Here is a 25121-nt window from a genome sequence, read left to right as displayed (position 1 = left end):
TTTGTTCCTTCTGTTTCTCTTGCCTTCCTGTGGGCTACTTAAACGTTTTTTAAAATCCCATTTTTATTTTTAATGTTTTTGAGTGTACTGTTTTGCTTAATTTCATGTAGGACCTTTTATCCTCCCTGCTTTTTAAACATAATGTCTTAGGTATTTCCTTCTCAGACATCGAGCACCACATCAGATGGTACAATTTTTGCTTCAATCATCAAATATGATTTTTAAAACTCATGAGAACAGTCTATTTATATTTACTCCTATTTTTACCCATTCCATTGTTCCAACTGCTTTTTCATTTCTGAAATTCCAAGCCTCCTTCTGTTATGATATCGTATCCTTCTGGAAAGCTTCCTTGAGCCACTCTCTAAAGGTATGAGGATACCAACAAGTCCTCTTAGTTTTCCTCTAAGAATGTCATTACTTTCCCTTTTTTCCTGAGGGATAGTTTTTCCAGATATAGAATCTGCAGTTGACTATTCTTTTCTAGTAGCACTCGAAAAATGTTGTGCTACTTCCTTCTGCCCTCACGGTTTCCAGTAAGAACCACACTGCCATTTGAACTGCTGTTCCCCAACACCAAATATGTTATTTCTCTATGGTTGTTTTTAAGATTTTTTTTGTCTTTAGTTTGCAGAGTTTAATTATAATATGTCTTGGCATAGATTTCTTTGGGTTTTTCTCTTGGAGTTTCATTCTTTCAGTTTATATCTTTTGACAAATTTGAGGCATTTTCTGTCATTATTTCTTCAAATAGTTGTTCAGCCTCACATTCTTTCTCATCTCCTGGGATTCCAATGATACAAATGTTAGATCTTTTGTTATTGTTCCAGATGTCTCTGGGGAGCTGTAATTTTTTCCTATTTTCTCTCTTTTGTTCAGATGGAATAAATTCTATTGATCTGTGTTCAAGCTCACTGATTCTATTCTCCGACACTTCCAGTGTACTATTGTACCCATCAGACATGGTTTTTTATTTGATTATTGTATTTTTCCTATCTATAATATCCATCTCCTACTTCTTTTTTATAATTTCTATTTCTTTGCTGAGATTCTCTAGTTTTTCATTTTTTTCAAGATAAACCATCATTGCTTGTTGAAGCAATTTTATAATGGCTACTTTATAATCCAAATTTTGTAGGATAGCAGGTAATCACTGTTTCAATAACAATTTAGTCTCCAGAGCCCTTGTAATGCAATTGTGGACTGCTATGTTCTTCTGGCTTCACGAGACTGTCACTCAGTTCTAGCTGGTACTTCCAGCAAGGGCTGAAGGCACCTCCCTGGGCCAGATGGTTTCACTAAGTAGGGGTTGACTGATGCTAGACCTAGAGAATGCAGAGAGTTTCTCCTGGTCTGTTCTCTGGCTGCCTGGTGCTGGCATTACTTCTTGTTCAATCTCTGCAGGTGCCGCTGGGAGCAGGAGGTATCCACCTGGACTTTTGCTGCTGGAGGGAAGGATGTAGGAGGAAACCTCCCAAGGTCCCCTTCTGCTCCTGGATAGAAGACTAGAAGACATCAGGCCTACAGGTTTCACTGGTGCTGTCACCTGTGGGGGACTAGGGACAGATTGTCCCTGCCAGTGTGGATGGATTGTATTGTGCTGTCAGGTGTGGAACGGGTGACAGGTGGGCCCTTATGAGCAGTGATCAGGACTGAGCCCACTGCTGCTGCTGGATGAGTAGGGGAATAGTGTTTCCCCCTTTCCTGGTCTTTTCTACATTTTTTAAAAACATTTATTTATTTTTGAGAGAGACAGAGCATGAGCAGGGGAGGGGCAGAGAGAGAGAGGAGGGAGACAGAGAATCCGAAGCAAGCTCTAGACTCTGAGCTGTCAGCACAGAGCCCAACGTGGGGTCGAACTCATGGGCCACGAGATCATAACCTGAGCCAACGTCAGGCACTCAACTGACTGAGGTGCCCAGGTGGCCCCCCTTCCTTTCCTGGTCTTTTGGCAAGAGAAAGTAGACTTTCTGGTTTTTCTTTTTCCCCTTCTCTTCTCCTTTCTTTCTTTTCTTTTTCTTGGTTGGGGAGGGCTGGAGAAAAGGAGGCATCTATGCTTGCTGGCACTTCTGGGTTGCAGGCACTCTCCAGGGCACAGACCTGGGTACACGGGAAATTAGAAAGAAAACCCAGGGGTCTCACTGGGCACTCTCCTTCCTTAAGGCCTGAGTTCCCTACCCAGTACCTTCTCCTTTCAACCTTGCAGATTCCTTTTATATTTATCTGCTGAATTCTTTTCAGAATACTTAGCTGTACTTAGAGGAAAGGAGCAAGAAAAAGTGAATCAAGTGGTCTTGTGTTGGTAGGAGATATTCTAATGTAGAGCAGTTAATACTTTTTGATGTTTGAAACTCTATGTATTTTTAGTTAAAATTGAATTTGCTTAGTTTTAAAAATACAAAGAAAGAAAAGAAAAACATGCAAGGCTGGTCAAGTCTTTTTTTCTATAGCTAGCTGAGAGAGTATCTTACCAAATGTGTGACTTGTTCCCATTGGCCCCAGACCACTATGCACATTATTCACAGGCCCAGGATTGTTCAGTAAACATCAACGCAAAGTCCCACTGTGTATGACATAAGCATTCAACAACTCAACCTACATCGCTGTCACCCAGTGAAAAACACCTGAGGTACACAGAAGCAGAAACTGCAGTCTCCCCACCAGACAGTGCTTCTCTCCATGACGCCTCCACCTTTGGCTCAGGGGTCTATGCCAGCCAACTGCTAGAGACCACCACCCAAATGTCCCCACAGTTTCGAAAAAGAATGCTCAAAACAGAACTGCTCCACAAAACTGCTCCTTCTGCTAGATTTTTCCAGTATTTGCACTACTACCTGCTGAGAAACCCAGGCTCAGTATAACAGCACCACCTTTAACTCCATTCTCTCTCTCCCCCTCTCTCACCTTCCACATTCAGTTTTCAAGTCAAGTTGATTTCACCTGTTCTATTTCCCCTTTCACGTCATCAGTATTTCACCTGCAACTACTACATGAGACAAGCTATTATTGTCACAAGAATTTCTGTTTTCAATCCTCTGTCTTCCAATTCATCTTGTCTACTGAGTCATCCCAAAGCTGACTTTGGGCCACTTTATTGTTATAGGCAGCCAGCAGTTTTTTAAACATCTTAAGGGGAATTTGAAGTTTGGGTTACAAACAATTTTCTAGATGTGTTCTCCCATTATTTCTGGCCACATAACGTACGGATGGCTTTGGCATGTCTGCTCAACCCACACTCTCCTCCCCAGGAGCCTCCAGGTGAGTGAGGTGATCAGATATAAGGGATGTAAGGCAGCATAAAGTGGGGCACAGAGCCCAAACCATGGCAACCCAAAGTCCTGTGCGGCACACAGTCACCAAGGAAGGAAGATGTCTGAGATGGCAGAGAAAGCAGCTTCCAGCAGGGAAGATTTTGGAACACATGTTTAGGGTGAAGCAGATGTCCTGAGAGGCACACAATGGCTGCTGCCCGGCTACACTTCCTGCAATTGGATTCCCTGAGATTCCCTGTCAATAAACACCTTTTTATAAATTTGAGTTCCTCTGAGTGTGTTTCCGTTCTTTGAAATTAAATAATCCTTACAACAGTGCCCTATGAATACTGCTCATTGTTCTTTTACCTAACAATGAGCCATCTAGGCTTCCAACCTTTGTTTACATGAGTCCCTTTGCCTGGAAGGCTTTCTCTTAGGCACCCAGGGCTTCCGAACCACCTCCTCCAGGGAGTTTCCATGATTCAAAACTCTCTCACCGTTCCCTTCCCCCACCCCAATTAGATCATAACTTGCTTGAGAATATGGACAATATCCAGCTAGCTAGACAGTGACTGGCCTATCGTAAGCAGGCTGAGTAAATGAATCTTTATCTGGGTTTATCTACATGGCACTTAGCAGAGCCGGCACTTAAAACATTTTATTAGGTACACAGATCAGTGAGGTTTGCAGGTCACTTGAAATTTTTTCCTACCACCATGAACTTCTGTTAGTGTGAACTAGGATGAACTTATTTTGAAATACACAAAAATCGGCACTCATTACCACCTAGAAGGTATAAGGCGCCAAACCAGGAACCAGCCGATCAACAGGAAGATGACACAATCCTATTCACAAGGGGCTTACGGTTCTGCCACGTCTAGAAGTGAGCAACAGCACAGAATACCTGCGTTCTTGTCACCCCAGAGTCCTAAATCAGAGGACACAGGAAGTTTCTTTGCCCATCTCCATTAAAAGAAAAAAAAAAAAAACCCTGTTGGTCTTTAGGGTCTTTTCCACTTATCTTCCCCTAGAAAATACTTCTAATTTTAAGAGAAAATGAATAAAATAACTTCATGAAAATGTACTGAGAGGAATAAATATTAGGGGAAGAGGTGATTTTTTTTTTTTTCTCCAAATGAAACACATAGTTTAAATCCCCACGAACCAGCTTGTGAATGGGAGCCCTTTGTGCTCAAACTGGACTGGTAGGAAACCAGCTTTTGCAGACCACTGGCAAGAAGCTCCACGGGGGTGCGGCTGGGCAGGAGGCAGCCACAAAGCCTGTGACATTTAGTGGTTTATTATGTCCAAGTCTCTCCTCTCTCCTTTCCCTTTCTCTCCCTTCTCCCCACAAATCCCCTCCCCCCCCACCCCGCATGCAGAAAGAGAAGACTAGAGGCAGGACTAGGTCAAACATGAAGAACAAGAAGAGAATATTAAACAGCCAGCTTTAAAAGGCTCTTTTTCCACTTGAACAAAAGTAAAATGTTCTCACAAGTGAAATGGAAAACAGAGCTTGCACCCAGGCTGTGCTACTTAACAAGAGGAGGTTAGCGCTGATACGCCCATTGTGAGTCCACACAGTGGCGGATTTTCAAGCAAGGAAATCAATCAGTTGTGATTGGATGATTTAGGGCTCAGGAATCATCTGGTTCAAACCAACAGGAAACAGAGGGGTGGCAGGATGGGGGATGGGGTGGGCAGGGTGACATGAGGTCAAGCAAGGGCTTTATTTCTTACGTCCACCATCCTCTGACCCCATCAGCCCACGTCCTCAGTCCCCACTATCCGTCATACCAGCAGACATTCAGGCTGACCTAGCTGGATTCACTTTGTCCACTTTCTCACCTCACTCCCGGCAACCTTCCAATGCAAAGAATTCTGCTTTCCCCCGGCACACAGACTCCAGCGGTAATAAAGCCGCCTAACGCTCCTGCCGGTAATCTGTCACTTTTGTTCCCTCCTTGCTGTCTGCTTGTTCCCCATGGAGGCAAAATTTAGAAACATACCATCACGTGGGGTCTCTTCACACAGGAACGATGGAGTGCTCTGGGTTGCAGTGACCTCAATTTCTTTCTTCCCTGCCAGAGCTGTCTGTCCTGGCTGTTTCTCACCATCTCGGCAGACTTGGGAGCAAGAATCCGTTCTGGTTTCACTAACATCTTCATGTCCTTTTTCCTTGCTGCTTACTTCAGGAATCTGCTCCAGCTTACCATGGAGGTGCAAGCCAGTGGTGCCCAGTTCCTTCTTCTCAGAGCTGCCGCTGTTGCCGAAGGGGGTCAGTTCTTCTCTTTTCTTGGCCACAGGTTCCTCACAGATGAGAGGAGGTACCTCTTCAGTAGATGGGATGGGCACTTCTCCGGGGATCAATTTGTAGCTAGCTGTCTGTTCCTCAGCCACTGTCATGGAACGCCTTATGGCAGGAGCCCCCAGCTTCCTGGGCGTAGGACTTGGCACTGGGCTGCTTGTAAGAGGCAGCAGGCCAGAAGAAAGCTCTTCTCGGGCAGGGAGTTCAGGATACTTCTCTGCAAGGTTGACAGCTGGGGGAACCGAGAGGTGAGAACATTCGGACAGGGCCCGGCGCATTGCTTTTTTCTGCTGGGGCACTTGGTTGAGCAAAGCCCCCTCTTCCGGAGAATTCAATTTCTCCAGTTCCTTCTCGTGGTCTCTGTCATGAGAGCTGGCACTTTCGTATTCCTGGGTGAACTCCACCATAGTGATCGGTGGAATGGTAGTGGGTAAATGCCCAATAGTGGGGGCTGGGCGTGCTATAGCCTCAGACAGTGAGGGCTTACATTCGAGCAGCCCTGAGTGATCATTCACCACCCCGGTCACCCGGCTGCCAGAAGTGATGCCATTCTCCTTTTCTGGAGTTGCTTCCCTTGAGCCCTGAGCCACTGGATGAAAGTTGGGGTTCCAAACACTGGTTTCTTGCTCAACATGACGGGTGGGGATGTCAGCAGCCCCAGGGAAGTCCAGATCTGGCTGGCTCTTGGTCTCTGGCCCATTCTTCCCTGCCACCTCCCCCTGAACTGTAGAGGCTTTGTTCTCATCTGGCCCCTCTCCGGGTCCCACACAGAACTCAGCTGCCTTCTGGTGTACTGAGTTCCCCTCCAAGGAATGGCAGGTTTCTGAAATCACATACCTGCTCTCAAGGTGACCTGAGGTTGCTTGACATTCCTCGTCCTGCACTTCAATGCTGAGCTCTTTGTCTAGCTTCCCCTCAAAGAAGCAGAGCTTTTTCTGCTCCAGGAAGCTGGCATTCTTCACAAGCCCGTCTTTCAGCTGCCCGTCCATGCTGACATTCAGTCCAATTTCATTCAGTTTGCCCTCTGTCCTCTGCCACTCAAATCCAGCTTGGTTGATTTCTTTTGGGGGGTCCATTCGGCACTCTGCAGGCTTGCCCTTACAGAGCTGGCCGTAAGCAGCAGGCTGCTTGTCTTAGAGCGACATCGTCTCTTCGACTGCTCTCCCCCCCTCGCTCCTGGAGCTCTAACACCACCTACGATCACACAGAGCTGGCAGTGACATCACACCAAGTCCCCAGTATTCATGACAAAACCTGCCTTTCCCCCAAAGCTCCTCTCTTCTCAAGCAGCTGGGTGCTAAATGTATTTACTAGTGTGAAAGAAAAGAATGAAAAAGAAAGAGAAAGGAAAGAACCTGCTACTTTCTGCACAAATGCCACTGTTAAACTGGAAGTGTAATTTCCTGTTAGCTAGCACTCTGTTTAGAGCTGCAATTTACAACACGGTATGGTGCCAATCTGGGTACTGAGGATAGTAATTACTCCGCTTTCACTGATAGAGATACATGTATACCCACACATTCACTTATCTGACACCATGCCCACACTTCCTCATTCACCCACTCAAAAAACTGTTTTAAAAATAGTCAAGACTCTTGCCAATCTCTAGTCATAACCCTTAAAGAACAATGATTTCAGAAAATGGCTCAAAATTTCACTTAAAAAAGACCTTACTGTAGTGTCAAAATTGGAGGCATTCATTTCTCAGAGCACGAGTGGGTTTGCTGTCATAGCAACTCACCAAATTCACTTGAAAACTGACTTGAGTGGAGTCCCCAAAGCCCAGTGAGAACTTCATCTGTAGCTCTGTACTGTGGAAGAGTTTAATAAAGTGTTCCTTCCGGGATCTCAGCAATTGGGGCTTTGGAGACATGTATTCCAGTTACGATGCACTCGTGTGACAATATACCCCTTGCATTTTTCCTCCTGACTCTGCTCCGCACCCGTTTCCTGGACAAGCTGGGTCCCTCCCCCTGCACCAGCCCTGGCTCCTTCTTTTTTTTTTTTTTTTAAATGTTTTATTTGAGAGAGAGAGCGAGAGAGCATGAGCAGGGGAGGGTCAGAAAGAGAGAGACACACAGAATCTAAAGCAGGCTCCAGGCTCTGAACTGGCTGTCAGCACAGAGCCCGACGCGGGGCTCGAACCCACAAACCACGAGATCATGACCTGAGCTGAAGTCGGACACCCAACCAACTGAGCCACCCAGGCGCCCCAGCCCTGGCTCCTTCTGGCCAGCTGATGTTTAGTTGCCATGTGAACACACTGATCTCTGGAACACAGGGACTCTGGCAATCTGGGACACAGGCCCCTACCCCTTTTTACTCCAGCACAGTCCTTTGCTGTGCTGGCCTCTGAGCTTGTAAACTATACATTCAGGACTGAAATATCCCAGAAAGAAAATTCTTGGAAAAAAAAGTTAACACTGAAAAGGCAGGCGGTATTCTACCTTGAATAAAGCTGATTCTTGTTGCTTCACCTGTAAGTCACTATCGTGTGCTAACATAGGATACTCTGAAACATTCTATCAAGAATACACCAGATGCCTTTTTCCAAGATGAAGAAAATTCAGGCTGGATTGTTTTAAAGCCATCTGCTATCAACTACACTGATCTGGTTATAATTTTTTAATAATGCTTTTAGAAAAAAGGGGCAGAAGGAGGCAAACCGTAAGAGACTCTTTAAATTATTTTTTAAGTTTTATTTATTTCTGAGAGAGAGAGAGAGAGAGAGAGGCAGCATGAGCAGGGGAGGGTCAGTGAGATAGGGAGACAAAGAATCCGTAGCAGGCTCCAGGCTCTGAGCTGGCTGTCAGCACAGAGCCTGACGTGGGGCTCGAATCCATGAACTGTGAGATCATGACCTGAGCCGAAGTCAGATACTTAAGTGACTGAGCCACCCAGGTGCCCTGGGAGACTCTTAAATACAAAGAACAAACTGAGGGTTACTAGAGGGGAGGTGGGCAAAGGGATGGGTTAAATGGGTGATGGGCATTAAGGAGGGCACTTGTTGGGATGAATGAGCACTGGGTGTTATATGTAAGAGATGAATCACCAGGTTCTACTCCTAAAACCAAGACTACACTGTATGTTAACTACCTTGAATTAAAAAAAATTTTTAATAATTTTATTTTATTTTTGAGAGATAGAGAGTAAGTGGGGAAGGGACAGAAAGAGAGGGAGGCACAGAACTTGAAGCAGGCTCCAGGCTCCGTGCTGTCAGCCCAGAGCCCAACACCGGGCTCGAACCCACAAACTGTGAGATCATGACCTGAGCCGGAGTCAGATGCATAACCAACTAAGCCACCCAGGTGCCCCTAATTTGAATTAAAAAAAAAAAAAAAGTATATATACAGGTTCGAGTTAAGATTGTTCTCTGATTTATAAAATGTGATGAACCCTAGCCCAGGAAAGCTTCCTTAAATGGAGCCTCTTGTCTCCAAAGACCATTTCTCTACTATTCATACCACTCACATCACTTCTCTCAAGTCCCCAACTACAGTGCAGGAACCAACTGTATACGCCTTTTGCATTAACTTCAGTACATAACACTGGGCTATGCTGATGGTCAAGAGTGGCAGGGTTGAAAGCCTCAAAAAATATGCTTTTCCATTTAACCTTTGTCCTGAATATAAACTGAGCCTCTTCTTCCTCTTGACCTTAAGCAGTTTTTTAAAAGCAGTATATATCAAAGCCAACACATTCATTGGCGAGGAACCAGGGTCACCTTACTCTACAACAAAGGTCATGATTCTACTAAATAATTAGGGAAAAAAGAAAGACGGAGAATCTAGGGTACAGAAGGGTTTGGTGATGAAATATACCTGAATTATAGCTTTCTTATCTTCTTTAGACATACAGTATAAGTGAATAATACAATTATGTATATATAATATAGGATGAAAATTATGAACATCTACAGGAGGCTGTTGTTGCAATGCAGCCCAAACATGCCAGATGCAAATTTTAGAAAATGCCTTAGGAATTAGGTATGACTTGGGGTGCCTGGGTGGCTCAGTCGGTTAAGTGTCCTACTTCGGCTCAGGTCATGATCTCATGGTTCGTGGGTTCGAGCCCCGCGTCGGGCTCTGTGCTCTCAGCTAGCTCAGAGCCTGGAGCCTGTTTCAGATTCTGTGTCTTCCTCTCTCTCTGACCCTACCCTGTTCATGCTGTCTCTCTTTCTCAGAAGTAAATTTAAAAAAACAAAAAACAAAACAAAAAAACAACAAAAAAAACCAAAGACCAGGTTTTAAAATTTCTTTGTGCACTTACTAGTTATGACTCTGAGCAACACACTTAACTGCTCCTAACTTCAGTTTGTTCATCTGTAAAATGAGGGGGACTTTTAAGGTGCCTTCCAGTGTCATAGTTTTCTTTTAATTTTTTAATGCTTTTTATTTGTTTCCTGGACAAGCTGGGTCCCTCCCCCTGCACCAGCCCTGGCTCCTTCTTTTTTTTTTTTTTTTTAAATGTTTTTTTTTTAAATTTATTTTTTTTTTTAATATTTTTATTTATTTCTAGGAGAGAGAGAGAGAGAGAGAGACAGCGTGAGCAGGGAAGGGTCAGAGAGAGAGGGAGATACAGACTCTGAAACAGGCTCCAGGCTCTGAGCTGGCAGTCAGCACAGAGCCCGACGCGGGGCTCGAACCCACAAACCGCGAGATCATGACCTAAGTGAAAGTCGGACGCTTAACCGACTAAGCCACCCAGGCGCCCCTTTTTTTTTAAATGTTTTATTTGAGAGAGAGAACAAGAGAGCATGAGCAGGGTAGGGTCAGAGAGAGAGGGAGATACAGAATCTGAAGCAGTCTCCAGGCTCTGAGCTAGCTGTCAGCACAGAGCCCAACGCGGGGCTCGAACCCACGAACCATGAGAACATGACCTAAGCCGAAGTCGGACACCTAACCGACTGAGCCACGCAGGTGCCCCCAGTGTCACAGTTTTAACACTATTACAACTCAATGAAAAAGCTGAAATGTGCATGAAAGACTCACAGGTCTGTTGCTATGCCCAGCTCAGAGTGATTTTATTTTAACTCGGGGCTCCTGTTGGTAGAGGCATACCTAGGGTATGTATGTCTACAAGTCTGATGAGAGGGGCTGAGGTGGCTGCCATATTCTGAAGGGGCAGAGACAGCCTAGGTGTTCCTCAGAGTCCAATGATTTTTAAATCTGTACCCCTGGAGTCAAATGATTTTTAGTTCTAGCCAGCCTATCAGAGCCTCCCACTGGTACCAACAACAAACAAAACAAACAAACGAAGCTAAGGCAACAACTAGAGTTATAAGTCCCTGGTATCTTCAAATCCTGAATATCTCGTCTCAACAACTCAATCTATAAATAGCAAACTGCAAACTCTGAGTCAGCCAAAAACCAGGAACAGGAACCAGGAAAACGAAGTTGGCCAGTCACAAAGGAGGATATTTTCTAGATTGTGGTTCCTACTACACATCAGAAATGTGGCCAGCCTGCAAGAAGAGACAATGATTTGGCATCTGGCTACTGTGGCAAGCAGAGGCCTCAGTGTTAGAGAGCTCAAGAGTCAAAGAGTTGAAGAGGAAATCGGAGGGGTCAGTGGCCAAGAAGTATAAGACCAGACAGGAAGCCCAGAGTACAGGCGAGTGTCCAAGGCATCATGTCAGCTAGATGCTCAAGCTTGTACATAAGCCTGGTGTCACCCAGGGGTCTGGGTTTGAGTACAATGGGAGAACATAAGGCATAATATGGGGACGCCCACAGATTCCATGTCTTGTGTAGGTGTGAAGCAATAGAAGATAAAAAACATCTAACAAGGTAGCTAACATAATGTACCCACTGACGCTAGCTTAAAAAAAAAAAAAAACTAAGAAAATGTATTCATGTATGAAGTAGGTTTTACTGCTTCCAGTAGCTTCCAGTAGGGAATTTGACGTGAAATGATAAAGTATTTCCCTGGACTAGAGAATTACTGCATGAGGCCCCCCCTGAAAAAGGTAGGCAAAACTAAACCATCACTGCCAAGAAACACCACACAAACCCTAATTTCAATAACACACAAAAGAAAAAGAAAAGCTGATTCTCAAAATCTGAGGAATTGTCTAAAGAAAATAATATACCATTCTCCACATTTCTTTTAGGACAAGAATCATTTAATTCTATTTTGAAATTTTTATTATCATGTTTTCAAGTTTTAATCTGCATCACCGGTGCTCATCACAACACAGGCCCTTCTCAATCCCCATCATCTACTTCCCCCATCCCCCCAACCCCTTCCCTCTGGTAACTGTCAGTGTGTTCTCTGTGGTTAACAGTCTTTCCTGGTTTGTTTCTCTTTTTCCCTTCGCTCGTTTGTTTTGTTTCTTAAATGGATAAGGATCATTTTATAACAACAGTACTGCAAGGACAATGACATATGTGCTACGGGACAAGATCAGAACACTGGAACTCCTCTAACTTAATCTTTTCAATTTACATTAAAGCAAACGGGATCCAGAGGCGGGGGGAAACGCAATGGTGTGCCTACGATCAAATGGTGAGCTAATGGAAAAGCCACATGGAAGATGCCTGGTCTTTGACTGCCAGTCTTCTTACACAAATGAGCAAAACTTCATCTTAGTCGCTGGATGCCTCTCCTTTTCATGGTTTCTTGTTTGCTCAGTAAAGAAAAGTACTACAGACTTTAATTTATAATTGTAATTTACCTTTTTGTGATTAATTCAAAGCTTCCAAAACTAGTATACAATGTGTATAGAAGTGGTAAACATATATGTGTGTTTGGGGGCCAAAGCAAGCTTGAAATAAAGGAGGAAAAGAAGCAACTGCATCAGTTTTAGTGTCCACCTTATACCTCAATCATGGTCTTGTTTTAATTAGGCAAAGAATGAGGAAGGCGTGAGCAACTTCTTCCTTAGTGATCTTTGGTTATTAGTTTCCATTTTGAGAGGACTTAAATTTACATTAATGGTTTTTCAGTGTCTCAACGCTGTGCGCTCCCCTTCATGGCGCTTCTGCATCGGCGGGCAGATGCTGCTTCCATAGGAGAGAGTAGAGATCTAGAGGCTTTCACACAAGGAAGGGGACAGAGTAGATTATAGTTTGATTACACTATTGCTTTTGTAACACATACCAAGGAAGAAATCACAGGGAACAAGAATTAATGGGTTTAAAGATTTCCAAATGAAGTGAATGCTATCTGGATCGTGAAAAATGGGGGAAATCTAGGACAGACTAATTAGTAAAAACTGAGGCGCTCTGTCAGTGCACTGGTCCAATTCAGAATTATAGACAGAGCTACGCTCAGGAATGCACATTCCCCCACAGGAGACAGCTGTAGCAAGGAACTCAAATCTCCCCAGCCTCTGTGATACTTTACCAGGTTGGTGGATGACAAACTTACACGATATCTTAAAAGGTTGAGCATGTCTAGGCAAAAAGAAATCAAGTCTACTTAAGAACCAGAAGGTTTCAACTCTAGACTCAGCTGCCACTGGAATTCCTTTCCTCTCTTCGACTCCTACTCCTTCAGAACTCACTTAAATGTCACCTCTGCGAAGTCTCCCAGACTCCCACCCCCAAATCAACTCATTCATGTTTTTACAACATCATGCTTGCTCACACTCTATTTGGAAGCTACACCATAATCGTTTACTTATGTACCTTTCCTGGGAGCTACTGGGAGGTAAGGAAAGATGAGTCCATCTTTGCCATGGTGGTGCCCAGCAAACTGATATACAGTAAGTAGGCTCTCAGAAAAGTTCTGCTTAGTGGAAGGATGAATGGATTCCTTGAATACAGAATCTTATCATTTGACTTGACCCTTCCCATTGTTAAACTCATCTAGAGAAGTTCTAATTTGGAAAGTTCTTTGGGTTAAAGTTCCACTCTGAGTCTTAAGGAAAGTGCCTAGATTTCCAGGTGTCTGGTCAGTAGGTAGTTTCTAAGGCTCTTTTATGAGACCATATAATGACATGTCTAGCCTCCAAGGGTGTTGGCACAACTTGCAGGTCTCTGAAGGTCTCTGATCTCAGCAGATGTACTGGCAGATGTTCCTGTTTTTGTCTGTGTCTTCAGCTAGTACTCAACCTGTTCAGGACCTTGGTTTTGATATGTTCCACACAACTGGTTTCTCTGCATCTTTCCTATTCGTTACCAAGACAACAAAGCTACTTTCCAGATTAACCAAATGTTCCCTGGTATTGTCTCCAGGAAACAATTTATAATAAATTATCATTACAATGACAGTCAATAATTCTACTGATTACAATGACTGATGATACCCTTTACTAATAAAACCTGAAAGTTACAAAGTTGTAATCTAAGTTTCTTACCGGAAAGTAAAGAGTGTTTGTGTTTCTATACATACATATATACACAAAAACATTTCAAAGCCATATTCTACTGAATTTCAGAAACATTTCTTAGTACATACTTACTTCAAGAAAACTGTGATTCTTCCTAATTAAGTTTCAAAGATTGGGAAACAGAGAGGATAAAAAAAATTGAAACTAGCAATCTAATTTATGTGGCTCCTGATAAGGGATCCACAAAATGGAGGCCCGGCTCATATCACAAATCTAGAGCCAAGTTAGCCTGCACTTTTGGGAAATGCCTCACTGTCAAGGACAACCAACATATACCAATCAGACCGTCCAACTCAGCTTTAGTTAGCTCACCTTACCCTAGAAAATAGGACCTGCTAGTCTTATAATGAAATCCCCAACCTCTTAAGTCACTCACGCTGTCATGCAGTGGCTCTTTTAATGCTCTATAAAACTTCCTCTTGCTCCAAATGTACTCCCCCAGTCCATGGATTGTTTTCCTTTGAATAAAGGACATCAAACTCCTTACTAAATTGGATTATTTTTGTCACTTGACACCCTAAAGCATTACAATGTTTATAGATGAAAAGCCCTTCAATAAGTATGACTTGGAAATTCTAACACTTTGCTCTTTTAGCATAGTACTGACCCTCCCATGGCCTCAAGAAAGAAAAGAGAATCATCCAATTAAAATAGGTAAAAACACCCCTCCCATCACTTCTAGCATAAAGTCTAATATCCTCTGCTTATGGAGACAACAGACAACTCCCAGGACCCTTTAAGAGCTTGTATTCTTTCTCTCAATCTCATCTCAAAATGTTTCACAGATCTCCCTGCTTCCCAAACTTGACTTGTATGCCAGTCACTCCAAAATGGTTGCTACTCCTCAAATATTCCAGGCATCTGTGAATGGTGAATGAACTTCACTATGCCTTTACGCAGTCTATCCCCTAGAATGTTTTACTTGACTTTGCTCTATAAACTCTTAGCTCACACTTGTATTTTCTCTCAGGGCATCTGGGTGGCTCAGGTGGTTAAATGGATGACTTCAGCTCAGGTCATGATCTCACGGTTTGTGAGTCTGACAGGCTCTGTGCTGACATCTCAGAACCTGGAGCTTGCTTCAGATCCCGTCTCCCCTCTCTCTCTGCCCCCACCCCTGCTTATACTCTGTCTCATTCTCCCTCAAAATAAATAAACATTAAAAATATTTTTAATTAAAAAATAAGAGGTAAGGGAAATAAAATAAAGGGAAAGTCTCTTTATTGTTCACTTAATATTTTACCTTATATTATTATTTTTTTTTTAAGATTTAAAAAATTTTTTTAATTTATTTCTGAGAGAGAGAGAGAGCGCGAGCGAGCGCACAAGCTGGGGAGAGTCAGAGAGAGAGGGAGATACAGAATCTGAAACAGGTTCCAGGCTCTGGGCTAGCTGTCAGCACAGAGCCTGACACAAGGCTCAAACCCACGAACTGTGAGATCATGACCTGAGCCGAAGTCGGACGCTTAACCGACTGAGCCACCCAGGCGCCCCAGGATTTTATTCCTAAGTAATCTCTACACCCAATGTGGGGCTCAAACTTAGAACCCTAAGATCAAGAGTTGCATGCTCTACCGATTGAGCCAGCCAGGCGCACCTGTCCACTTCATATTTTAAAAAAACAGACATACCTGCAACACCAAAAATCAGAAGCTAAATTGTTTATCATTTGTTTTCTGAATCCTCCAATGCTATTGTCACCAGAGGACAAAAGGAGTGTGAGGGGAAGAACCAACCTCACTTAAAAAAAAAAAAAAAAAAAAGTGGGGCGCCTGGGTGGCTTAGTCGGTTAAGCGTCCGACTTTCGCTTAGGTCATGATCTCGCGGTTCGTTGTTTCAGTCTGTGACTCCCTCTCTCTGACCCTCCCCTGCTCACGCTGTCTCCCTCTCTCTCTCTCCTAGAAATAAATAAAACATTAAAAAAAAAAACATTAAAAAAAAAGTTTATTTATTTTTGAAAGAGAGAGCGAGCAAATAGGTGAGGGGCAGAAAGAGAAAGGGAGACACAGAATCCAAAGCAGGCTCAAAGCTCCAAGGTATCAGCACAGAGCCCAAAGAGGGCTCAAACTCATGAACCACGAGATCATGACCTGAGCTAAAGTCAGACCCTGACCCTACTGAGCCACCCAGGCCTCACATCAACCTCATTTTAAAGTATAAAAATTAGTATCTGTTGGACACATTTCAAAGAATACTTACATGCACTGGGTCAAATGAGGCAAACATTAGCACAGACTCTTTGAGGGTTAAGAGAGTTTAAGACAGTCCTGAGCATATAGTAAATTTCAAAAAAAAAATGGTAGCTTTTTGGGGCACCTGGGTGGCTCAGTCGGTTAAGAATCTGACTCTTGATTTCAGCTCAGGTAATGATCTCACTGGTTCGTGGGATCGAACCCTGCCTCAGGCTCTGCATTGACAGTGTGGACCCTGCTTGGGATTCTCTGTTTCTGCCTCTCTGCCCCTCCCCTGCTTGTGCTTGCTCTAAGTAAATAAACATACATTTTAAAAAATGTTAGCTATTTTCCACTACATTTTCCCACTACATTTCTTTTATAAACAGCTATTTAAAAGAACAGAGAATGAGCAGGTAAATGGGAAGAAAGTAGTAAGGAAAGGAAACTACTGGAAGGGCACTATAGTTAAGAAGAGAGATTACCCAATAGATTCTTCTCCAGTTGTAAAATTGTAGCAAGTTTTAAGATTACAAATGGCTTTTCATCTGCTGAGCATATTTTATTTATGAAACTGTTAGAATTTGGGGTTTATAAATTACTTCAAGTTTCGTGCCAAGAGAACTTCCCACCATAAACTGACATTCCCAGCTGTTGGAAGATGGGCTCAGGCAAACTAAAGAAAATGAAGCCAGAAAAAAGGCAGCTAGGTTCTAACTATGGCGAAGGGAAGGGCCTGTCTACAAGGATCCGTGAGAACTATTGCTCTCAGAGAACAACATGCCAAGTGCACAGTCACGCGCAGCTCTGCCTGGCTGCCGGTGAAGCGACGGCATAGACTGGAGTCCAGTAGAGGGTCGCCCTTTCAAACTTGCTCTTTCATTCAAAAAAAAACTGTCCCAAAGCAAGTCATTTTCTGCCAAGGTGAGCTCAGATTTCCTGAAATATCACAATCTTCCCTGCCTAGAACATGCAGAATATGTGAAGAAACGTGGTAAAGTTTCCCTAACCTTGAGAGTGGCATGAAAAGATAAAAGGAGAGGAAACACAAAGCCAGAAGAGACGTTAGCAGTATATTCACTCTCCGTACTTCCAACGAGGCTAAGACTAGCAAAAGATAATTCATTTATAATTTTTAATATGACATTAGGCATCAGATGTATGTAAAACTCACTACATGTTAGAGAAAACATATGAATAAATCAGACATAGACTCTGCCTGGAGAATAAAATGCTAGACAGAGTCAAAAGACCTAGATCCCAACCCCTCTGAAAATTTATGTCCTCATGATGTGTTTTCACTTTTTATCCTAAAAAAGTGCTTAGTTAGCGCTTAGACATTAAGAAAATAGAATGACTGTCAACTTTCACCTTTTTCTTTTTAAGAACCTAAAACTTCTGGAAGGCTCCTCTGAGAAAAGAATGAGAAAAGGACAAGCCCTAGAGTCTGAAAGACTTCATTTTGGTTCAGGTCATGATCTCATGGTTCATGGGATCAAGCCCTGCATCAGGTCTTGCACTGACAGCATGAAGCCTGCTTGGGATTCTCACCCTAACCCCTCACCCTCTTGCATGCTCTCTCTCTTGCTCTCAAAATAAATAAATAAATGTTAAAAAAAAAAAAAAAAAAGAATAGGGCTTACTAGAAATATACAAGATCTGTATGAAGTAAACATCAAAATACCAGTGAGGGGGGCGCCTGGGTGGCTTAGTCGGTTAAGCGTCCGACTTTTGCTTAGGTCATGATCTCACGGTTCGTGGGTTCGAGCCCCACGTCAGGCTCTATGCTGACTGCCAGTTCAGAGCCTAGAGCCTGTTTCGGAGTCTGTGACTCCCTCTTTCTCTGACCCTCCCCTGCTCACGCTCTCTCTCTCTCTCTCTCTCCTAGAAATAAATAAAATATTAAAAAAAAAAAAATACCAGTGAGGGACAAGGACATGTAAACTTGAACACGTGAAGTTACTGAACATGGCATATTACTGTGTTATTGGATAGAAAACCTCACCATACAAGACAACTCTCCCCTGATAACTGATATATTTAATGTGATTAAAAAAAAAAACAAAAAAACACTGACTGGATTTTTGTTTTGTTTTGTTTTTACAAAACTATACAAGTCAATTCTCAAATTTTTATGTAGTAATAAACAAGCAAGGAGAGTCAGGAAAACTCTAAGAAACAGTAACAGGGTGAGGAGTGGGACTGGACTAGACCTATTAGATAAGAAAATATACTATGAAATATGAAAATATACTTTTCAATGAGGAGCCCAATGGATCAGAAAAGAAAATCCAGAAATAGACCAAATATATACAGGAATTTTGAGCACGGCAGAGGCAGCACTTCAGCGGGAGACAGATAAAGATACATGTTGGTAGACAGCCAAGTAATTCTACATCACATCTCCTCATCTCATCACACACACACACACACACACACACACACACACACACACACCCCAGACAATTCTAGACTGATCAAAGATTCAAAATGTGAAAAATTAAAAATAGAAATTATTTTTATAATATCAGAATAGGGATGGCTTTTATAAACTTGATAATATACAAGGAAGCCCCTAAGTAAGTAAAACTCAAAATAAATCCATGCCAATAATTGTTCACCGATTAGATCAGCACACATAATAAACAAAAAAACGGGCAGTAGTGGAGAAAGGCCAGAGGAGCAGGTATTGGTGTACGCTGAGGGTGAGTACATCTCTGTGGCCCTGTGGGGAACAATGTGGCAACACCTGTCAAAAGTACTAATACATATTCTTCAAACCTGAGAGTCTACTCCAGAGCTCCCTTTCATTACCAGACGTACTTGCACAAGTATGACATTCCGTATATACAGGGACAGTCTATGCACATTGTTTCTAATAAAGAAAAACTAACAGGGGCCCCAGGGTGGCTCAGTCAGTTAAGTGCCCAACTCCTGATTTAGTCTCAGGTCATGATCTCACGGTTCGTGAGTTTGAGCACCACACTGGACTCAGCGTTAACAGCGTGGAGTATGCTTAGGATTCTCTTTCTCTCCCTCTCTCACAAATAAACTTAAAAAAGAAGGAAAGAAAGAAAGAAAACCTAGGAAACACTTAAATGTCTATCAATAAAGAAATGATAAAATACATTAGGGTATATCCACAGGATGCAATACTAGATAGCTGTTAAATAAGAATGAGGCCCCCTTCTTTGTACTGATTATAAAGATCTTTATAATAACTGTTAAGTTTATAAACCAAGGCACACATTAGTATGTATTATGTGTCTCATCTGTATAAAATCTGAAAATATATATGCTATTGCTTCTTTATGCATAAATTTTTCTCTGGAAGGATGTATAAGACACTGCTAACACTGGGTGCCTCTGGAGAGGGAAACTTCAATGGGGACTGATGGAGGGAGGCAGACTTACATTTAAGTGTATACCCCTTTGTGCCATGGGAAATGTACTAATATTCAAAAATTATCTATTAAAAAAAAGTATAGGTTGTCCTTAGGGAAAAGGTGTGATTGAATTATAGCAGAAACACCAAATTCTGCCTAAAATCCACCATCTTCTCAGCCCTTCTGCAAGGCCACCCCTAACACACAGTCTCTGAGCCTGGCCTGGCCGAGGCAGGGCCCTGACAGTTCTCAAACTTCTGCTTTGCTTGCTCAAGAATCAAAACAAACCCTCTTGTTACACTTCTTTAGAAATACTGAGCAAAAAGAAATGGCTAGAGTTCAGAAAAACATTACCCTTGAAACCGAAGAAAGAGTCTACAAACTCTAAGCAAACTCTAGTAAAGAACTGGAAGCACTAATGAAGGCTGGAAAGCCCTCTACATACGACTTCATTTTCCGCCTTGGGTATAGGGGAGCTAACAGAAGAAACATACGAACAGAAAAGACAAGCATGTCTTACACAGGTAATGACCTTTAGTATTCTCTACTCACACAGCATGTGCTCCTCACCAGGGACAATCCATGCAAAGCACAAACTTGACCTCAAACAACAAGTCCACGCCATGCAGCACATCATCGCCCGACGAAGCCTCTCCAAAACCCTAAGGCCAACTGGTGTTTTTTTAATTTCTGGAGTTAGTAGCTGCATCATGCAAGGTGGGAAACAGCATCATTGGCAGGCTGAAAAACCTCAAGGCCAGGAAATGTTTTTTTGAAGGTTAGGCTCAGGGAAGCCATGATTAGATGTATACTTTCTAGGGGGGGGGAGAAAAAAAGAAAACATTTCTAAATCTCAAAGGAATCCTCTTGCTCAATTTCATTCCAATAACTTGACTGATGAGATCCAAAAAGGGCAAAATTATGAGGAATCCCACACTGGCAAGTTTTATAGAGTTGTCCGTGGATGTAGACTTTGTTTCATGGACAATGCCGGTGCCCCAAACTCTGCCCGACATGCACCTGGAGCCAATGGCTGTGAGCATCAAAGTGGTAAAAGATGTGGTGCGTCACTGAGAGGTCATTCATTTCCCACTACTCAGAAACTCCAAGTCTGTGCCTCCCAATGCTGGTCCTCATACAGGGAAGACCATTTTCACAGGCTCCAAAAGCAATTTGGATATTTAGTCCCACCAGCACAAGCTAAAAAATCCCACGCATATAGCTGAACTTGAAATGTTTTCTTTCTCCTGTGAATCCTTATACAAAATAATGATTAAATCTGGCTGTAAGCTTTACACACAGGAGGCAAAAAAAAAAAACAAAAAAAAAACCCACAACTTTTTTTTTTAACGAAGAATAGTGGATGGTGATAGGCCTTCTGCTAAACAATTTACTGTTCGAAATTCTACTCTGTCTAAAGCTCAACGTTCAGTGCTGGGTAAAAAGGCATGCAACCAAGTCACCAGCCTCCTCAAGCTGGACACAAGGCATGCCCTGGCTGCAGAAAACACGTCATTAGCAGTTACACATTTTTCATGCCAACAAACCAATGATTAACAAGGATGATTAGAGTCTGGATGGAACCGAAGCACGAGCTCTGTGCCTTTTGGATGCTGACTCAAAAGCCACAAGCACACACATTGCCCCATGGCAGGGTCATACCGCTGGACTTCAACTGCCTGGCTCTCTCTCGCTCCTGGACTGCAGACTTTGGCAAAAGCGGAGTCAGGCCTCGGGACTTGGTAGGTCTCATGTAGCCTTTCATCGGTTCTGCGACTCTGCCTTTATCTTCCTTCTTCCCTTCTGGTGCCTTGGGTTCAGACTTTTCAGTCACTGTGTCGGGGGCCTCCAAGATCTTATCTTTGGGCTCTGGGAGTCCAAGATCCTCAGAAGCAGTCACTACTAACTGATCTACCGCCTGCAATGGGGTAGCTGCAGCTTTGCCATCCAAGGAATCAGACTGGAATTCTGGTGTTGCCACAGAAATCGATTCTGATTCAGTGATTTGAGAAGCCAGGCTAACTTCTTCCACTTGGTTTTTTTCACTTTTCAGAGGCAAAAGAGCCCTATCTATCTCCTTATTCAAACCATCTGGGTCCTTGGAATCACTACTGTCAGCATTTTGGTCCTCACACAAATTGGGCTTTTGTGCTTTGTCTCCCAGTAAGTCAGGGATTTGAACTGGAGCAGCACCTTCCTCAGACTCTTTCTTTTGGGTAACTGGGTGTGTTGGAAAATTATTCCTATCTGAACATGTTTCTAGGACCCTGACCTCACCTGTTGGGCTTTGGTCTTCTATTGCCACTCCGGAAAGAAGGTGTCCTTTTGGGAGCTCAGTGATTTTTTCTACTGAATGCTTAGACGCACCACTGAGCACTGACTCAAATTCTCCTGTCACATGCCCTCCCTCTATCCCTGCTTCAGTTTTCCTGGGATCAGCAAGCTCACCTTTATTCTTAGGACGGCTACCTCCCTGACTGTTAGCTGTTTCTGTGGCTGCTGTAGAAGTTAGGGTAACTCTTCCTCCCACGTTTGTAGAGGGCGTAACAGCCGAGGGGGCCTTGGGTCTTTCTTGATCTGGGACTCCATCTTTGCTGCAGTTATCCACCACTAATGATGTGGATATCTGGGCCGTGGTCTCTTGCCCAGTTTCTGCCAAGGTGTTTGGAAAAGAAACACCCTCCTTTACTACTTGAGAAATAGAAGTGGGCGGTCCTTCACAGGCTGCTGACTCTCGAGCCTCTGGAGGGGCTGACGTACTCATTAACTCTGGTGGTGTTCTGGGGCAGGTGACTGTAATATTTCTATTTTCGTCCACATAGCCCATTCCATCAATTGTGTGGTCCCCTGTGGTTTCCATGGGAACATGTATTTTTGTTGCATCTATCTTATTCTCCAGAAGATGCTTCTCGGGAAAACTATTTTTAACCTTTTTACTTTTTCCATCATTGCTCCTTTTATTTGGTTTGTCAGCCACTGCAGTGTGTCCCTTGGCTACATCTGTCTTATTCTCCTCAGACAGTACTGAAGGAACAAATCCTGCCCCCTGGATTTGGTCTTGGCAGCTCACATCTGTCACCTTGGTAGCTGGTTCAATAACAGCAGAGTCCCTGACTGTGTTTGTTTTGTTCTCACCAAGAGCCCCAAGCTCAAAAGAATTAACCTCAACGTTTCTCCCCTTTCGGTCACCTACTTCCACTGTGGGAACAGCTAGTGCAGGTGAGAACAGAGGATCATGGGTTAAGGAGAAAGGAGGTCCTACATCCTTGTTTTGATGGGGAGTGCTACGAGCATCTCCATCTTTCCCTATGAAAGGTGGGCTGGGGATTTCTTCCTTGCTCTCCATTCGAGCAGGCTGCGTGGGATAATTATTTTTGAACTTTTTGGTTTTACCCTCACTACTCCTTTTTTTAGGCTTTTCAGAAATCCAGGGAGCTGCCTCACCATCCATCCAAGGACACTTTCCTTCCTTGCTCTGGTTACCGACACCCATATCTACGGCTGTGGCTCCTCGTTCTGCTCTGGCACTGGAAGTCTGAGTCACGCCTGACCCATTTCCTAAATGAACTAATGTGTGCAAGGTGCTTGCCCCTCCAGGGTCAGCTGTCTCCACAGGCTTCTCCGCCACCACTGCCTCGGGGAGATCCGCTGTGGTCCCTGGTCGCTGTGAAGAACCCAGCTCCTCACCTTTTTGCCCAGCAGTCATTCTTTCAGTTTTAGGGGTCGACTCGCTTGGCGCAAGAACAGCTGGGCCATCCTTCCAGCTGTCCAGAAAAAACGGTGGCTCAGATCTTGCTCTGCCCTTCCCAGAACTAGCTCTCACCTTCCCAGAACCTGCCCTACCCTTCCTGCTTCTGCCGTCCCCTGCCATTCTCTGAGACAGCTCATTCCCTAGACCGGGCACCTGAACTAACACCTCATCCTGCGGCTGCTTGGAAGCCAAGGTGCTCATCTCTGGTCTTTGCTTGGGAAAGGCTTCCTTTGTTAGTTCTTTAATCTCTTCAGCTCCTCCCGAAAACCCTTTCTGTCTGTCTGTCTGCAATTCAGTCACCTTACTTTCATCATTCCCTTCTTTTAGACTACTTCCTAATGAGGTACCAGCCGGCAAAGTGGGCACCGGATTAGGCAGTACTTTTCCTGCTATGGGTTTGGAACCCCCACCCATAGCCTCTTGGTCCAAGACAGGAGAGCAACTCTCTTTGGGTCTGATCATCAAAGGAATTTCTACTCTTTGTGCAGAACCTTCTGTCAAGGGTCCTTTCAGGTCGGGTGAGCCTACTGTCTGGCTTTTATCCACAGGGGTCTTCGGGTGGGGTGCAGGCTGTGGTTTGCATTCATCTTGCTGCAGTGATTTCTGGTCCAGGCCCAGTGGTACTGACTTGTTACCTTTGACCTCCGCTTCTATTCTTTGCTTGGGCGGAGAATGTCCTGCAGTTCTGGGGGGTTCTTCTAAAGGACAGAAAGGAACACTGAGACTTTCTGAGATGAAGTTCTCAGCTACCAGTTTGGCAGCCGTGGACTCCATTTCACACTCCTTTTTTAAGGTTTCTCTGGATGCTGGTCCACCTTCCATGCCCATAGTGGTAGATAAGCTGGGGAGAATGCTTGATTGCTGCGGGTCAGCTGCAAAGGGATGACCTTTATGGTCATCTATAGTGTCATCGTCCCAAGGTCCCCCAGCCCGGGGTTGAGAATATCTCTTTTGTTTTGGTTTCTTCTTTTTTTTCTTCATCATCATCGGTGGGCTTTCTATATCCCAGGCCTCCCTGCCAAGATCTCTCTTGGGTTCAAGGAAACCAACATGAACCGTTTTCCTCTGGCTCCCAGGCTCACCACAGGGAGATGAACCAGAGACCCAACCCAGCTCAGACAGAGAGCAGAGTCCCAGCCCAGGATCAAGAGTCTTCCGTGGAGAAGAGACTCCCAGCAGCTCAGGAGGGACCCTGGCAGGCCTGGGCCGAGTTGACCTGCGGTCACTGGGTCTGCATACTTGTTTGCCTTGTGTGGGAGGGGTACCTGCAATACATGAAGTTGGCCAAAATTCCAAACAGAAAACTCCTTGTTATTGTTTCTTTAAAAAAAAAAAAAAAGTCCATTTACTGATTCAATAAGTCTATTTTCACCAACCCACATACTAATTTATTTAGGAAAACAGTTTTTTCCAAAACATTTCTCACCCTCAGCTGAGATTAGCAAATACTCAACGAAGATCATCATCTCAGGCAAAGAAAAAAAAATTCAAAGATCTTCTAACCTTCTATAATAAGTACTGCCTATAAATCTCATCAGATACTTATTTATATTTGTCATTATTTTTAATAGGTACATAATTCCCAATTCTGCAACAAGATGATAAGCTCCTATCTTTTTGGTGACATTTGTTAATTAACTGAATGAAACACATATGATTTTGGACAGAATTTATAATTCTAAGAGTCTGTCACCAATATTATACTAATTACTTGTCAAGCTAACCAGATCGACTCTGGGAAACAGACCAGAAGGCCAGATTTATGCTACTAGGTTGGGGGGGTGGGTAGGAAGGAAGAATTAATATTCTGGCCAAAGAAAAATCCTCATCATTCCAGAAGCAAAGACTTCTACTTTGAAAGACAAATGTGTTAGATTGCAATGTTCTGTTCCTAAATGTACTTCCTGAAAGAGAAA

General features: G+C 43.6%; 1 protein-coding gene across 7 annotated transcripts in view; it reads right to left on the bottom strand.

The window, feature by feature from the left end:
- Positions 1 to 25121, bottom strand: part of MAP4 (microtubule associated protein 4) — a 194235-nt gene that overhangs the window by 28393 nt on the left and 140721 nt on the right. The window contains exon 1 of one of the 7 annotated variants that reach the window (XM_039228077.1): positions 5264 to 6658. The exons of the other annotated variants lie outside the window; for them this stretch is intronic. Within the exon in view, the coding sequence (XP_039084008.1) occupies positions 5264 to 6638 (1375 nt within the window). The 5' untranslated portion in view covers positions 6639 to 6658. Of the gene's footprint in view, positions 1 to 5263; positions 6659 to 25121 lie in introns of those variants that run through there. 7 annotated transcript variants of the gene reach the window in all.

This window comes from Hyaena hyaena, unplaced genomic scaffold (genome assembly GCF_003009895.1).
Source record: "Hyaena hyaena isolate Hyena2069 unplaced genomic scaffold, ASM300989v1 scaffold_30, whole genome shotgun sequence".
Lineage (NCBI taxonomy): Eukaryota > Metazoa > Chordata > Mammalia > Carnivora > Hyaenidae > Hyaena > Hyaena hyaena.
The sequence above is the reverse complement of the archived record's forward strand: the minus strand, read 5'-3'. Positions and strand labels throughout refer to the sequence as shown.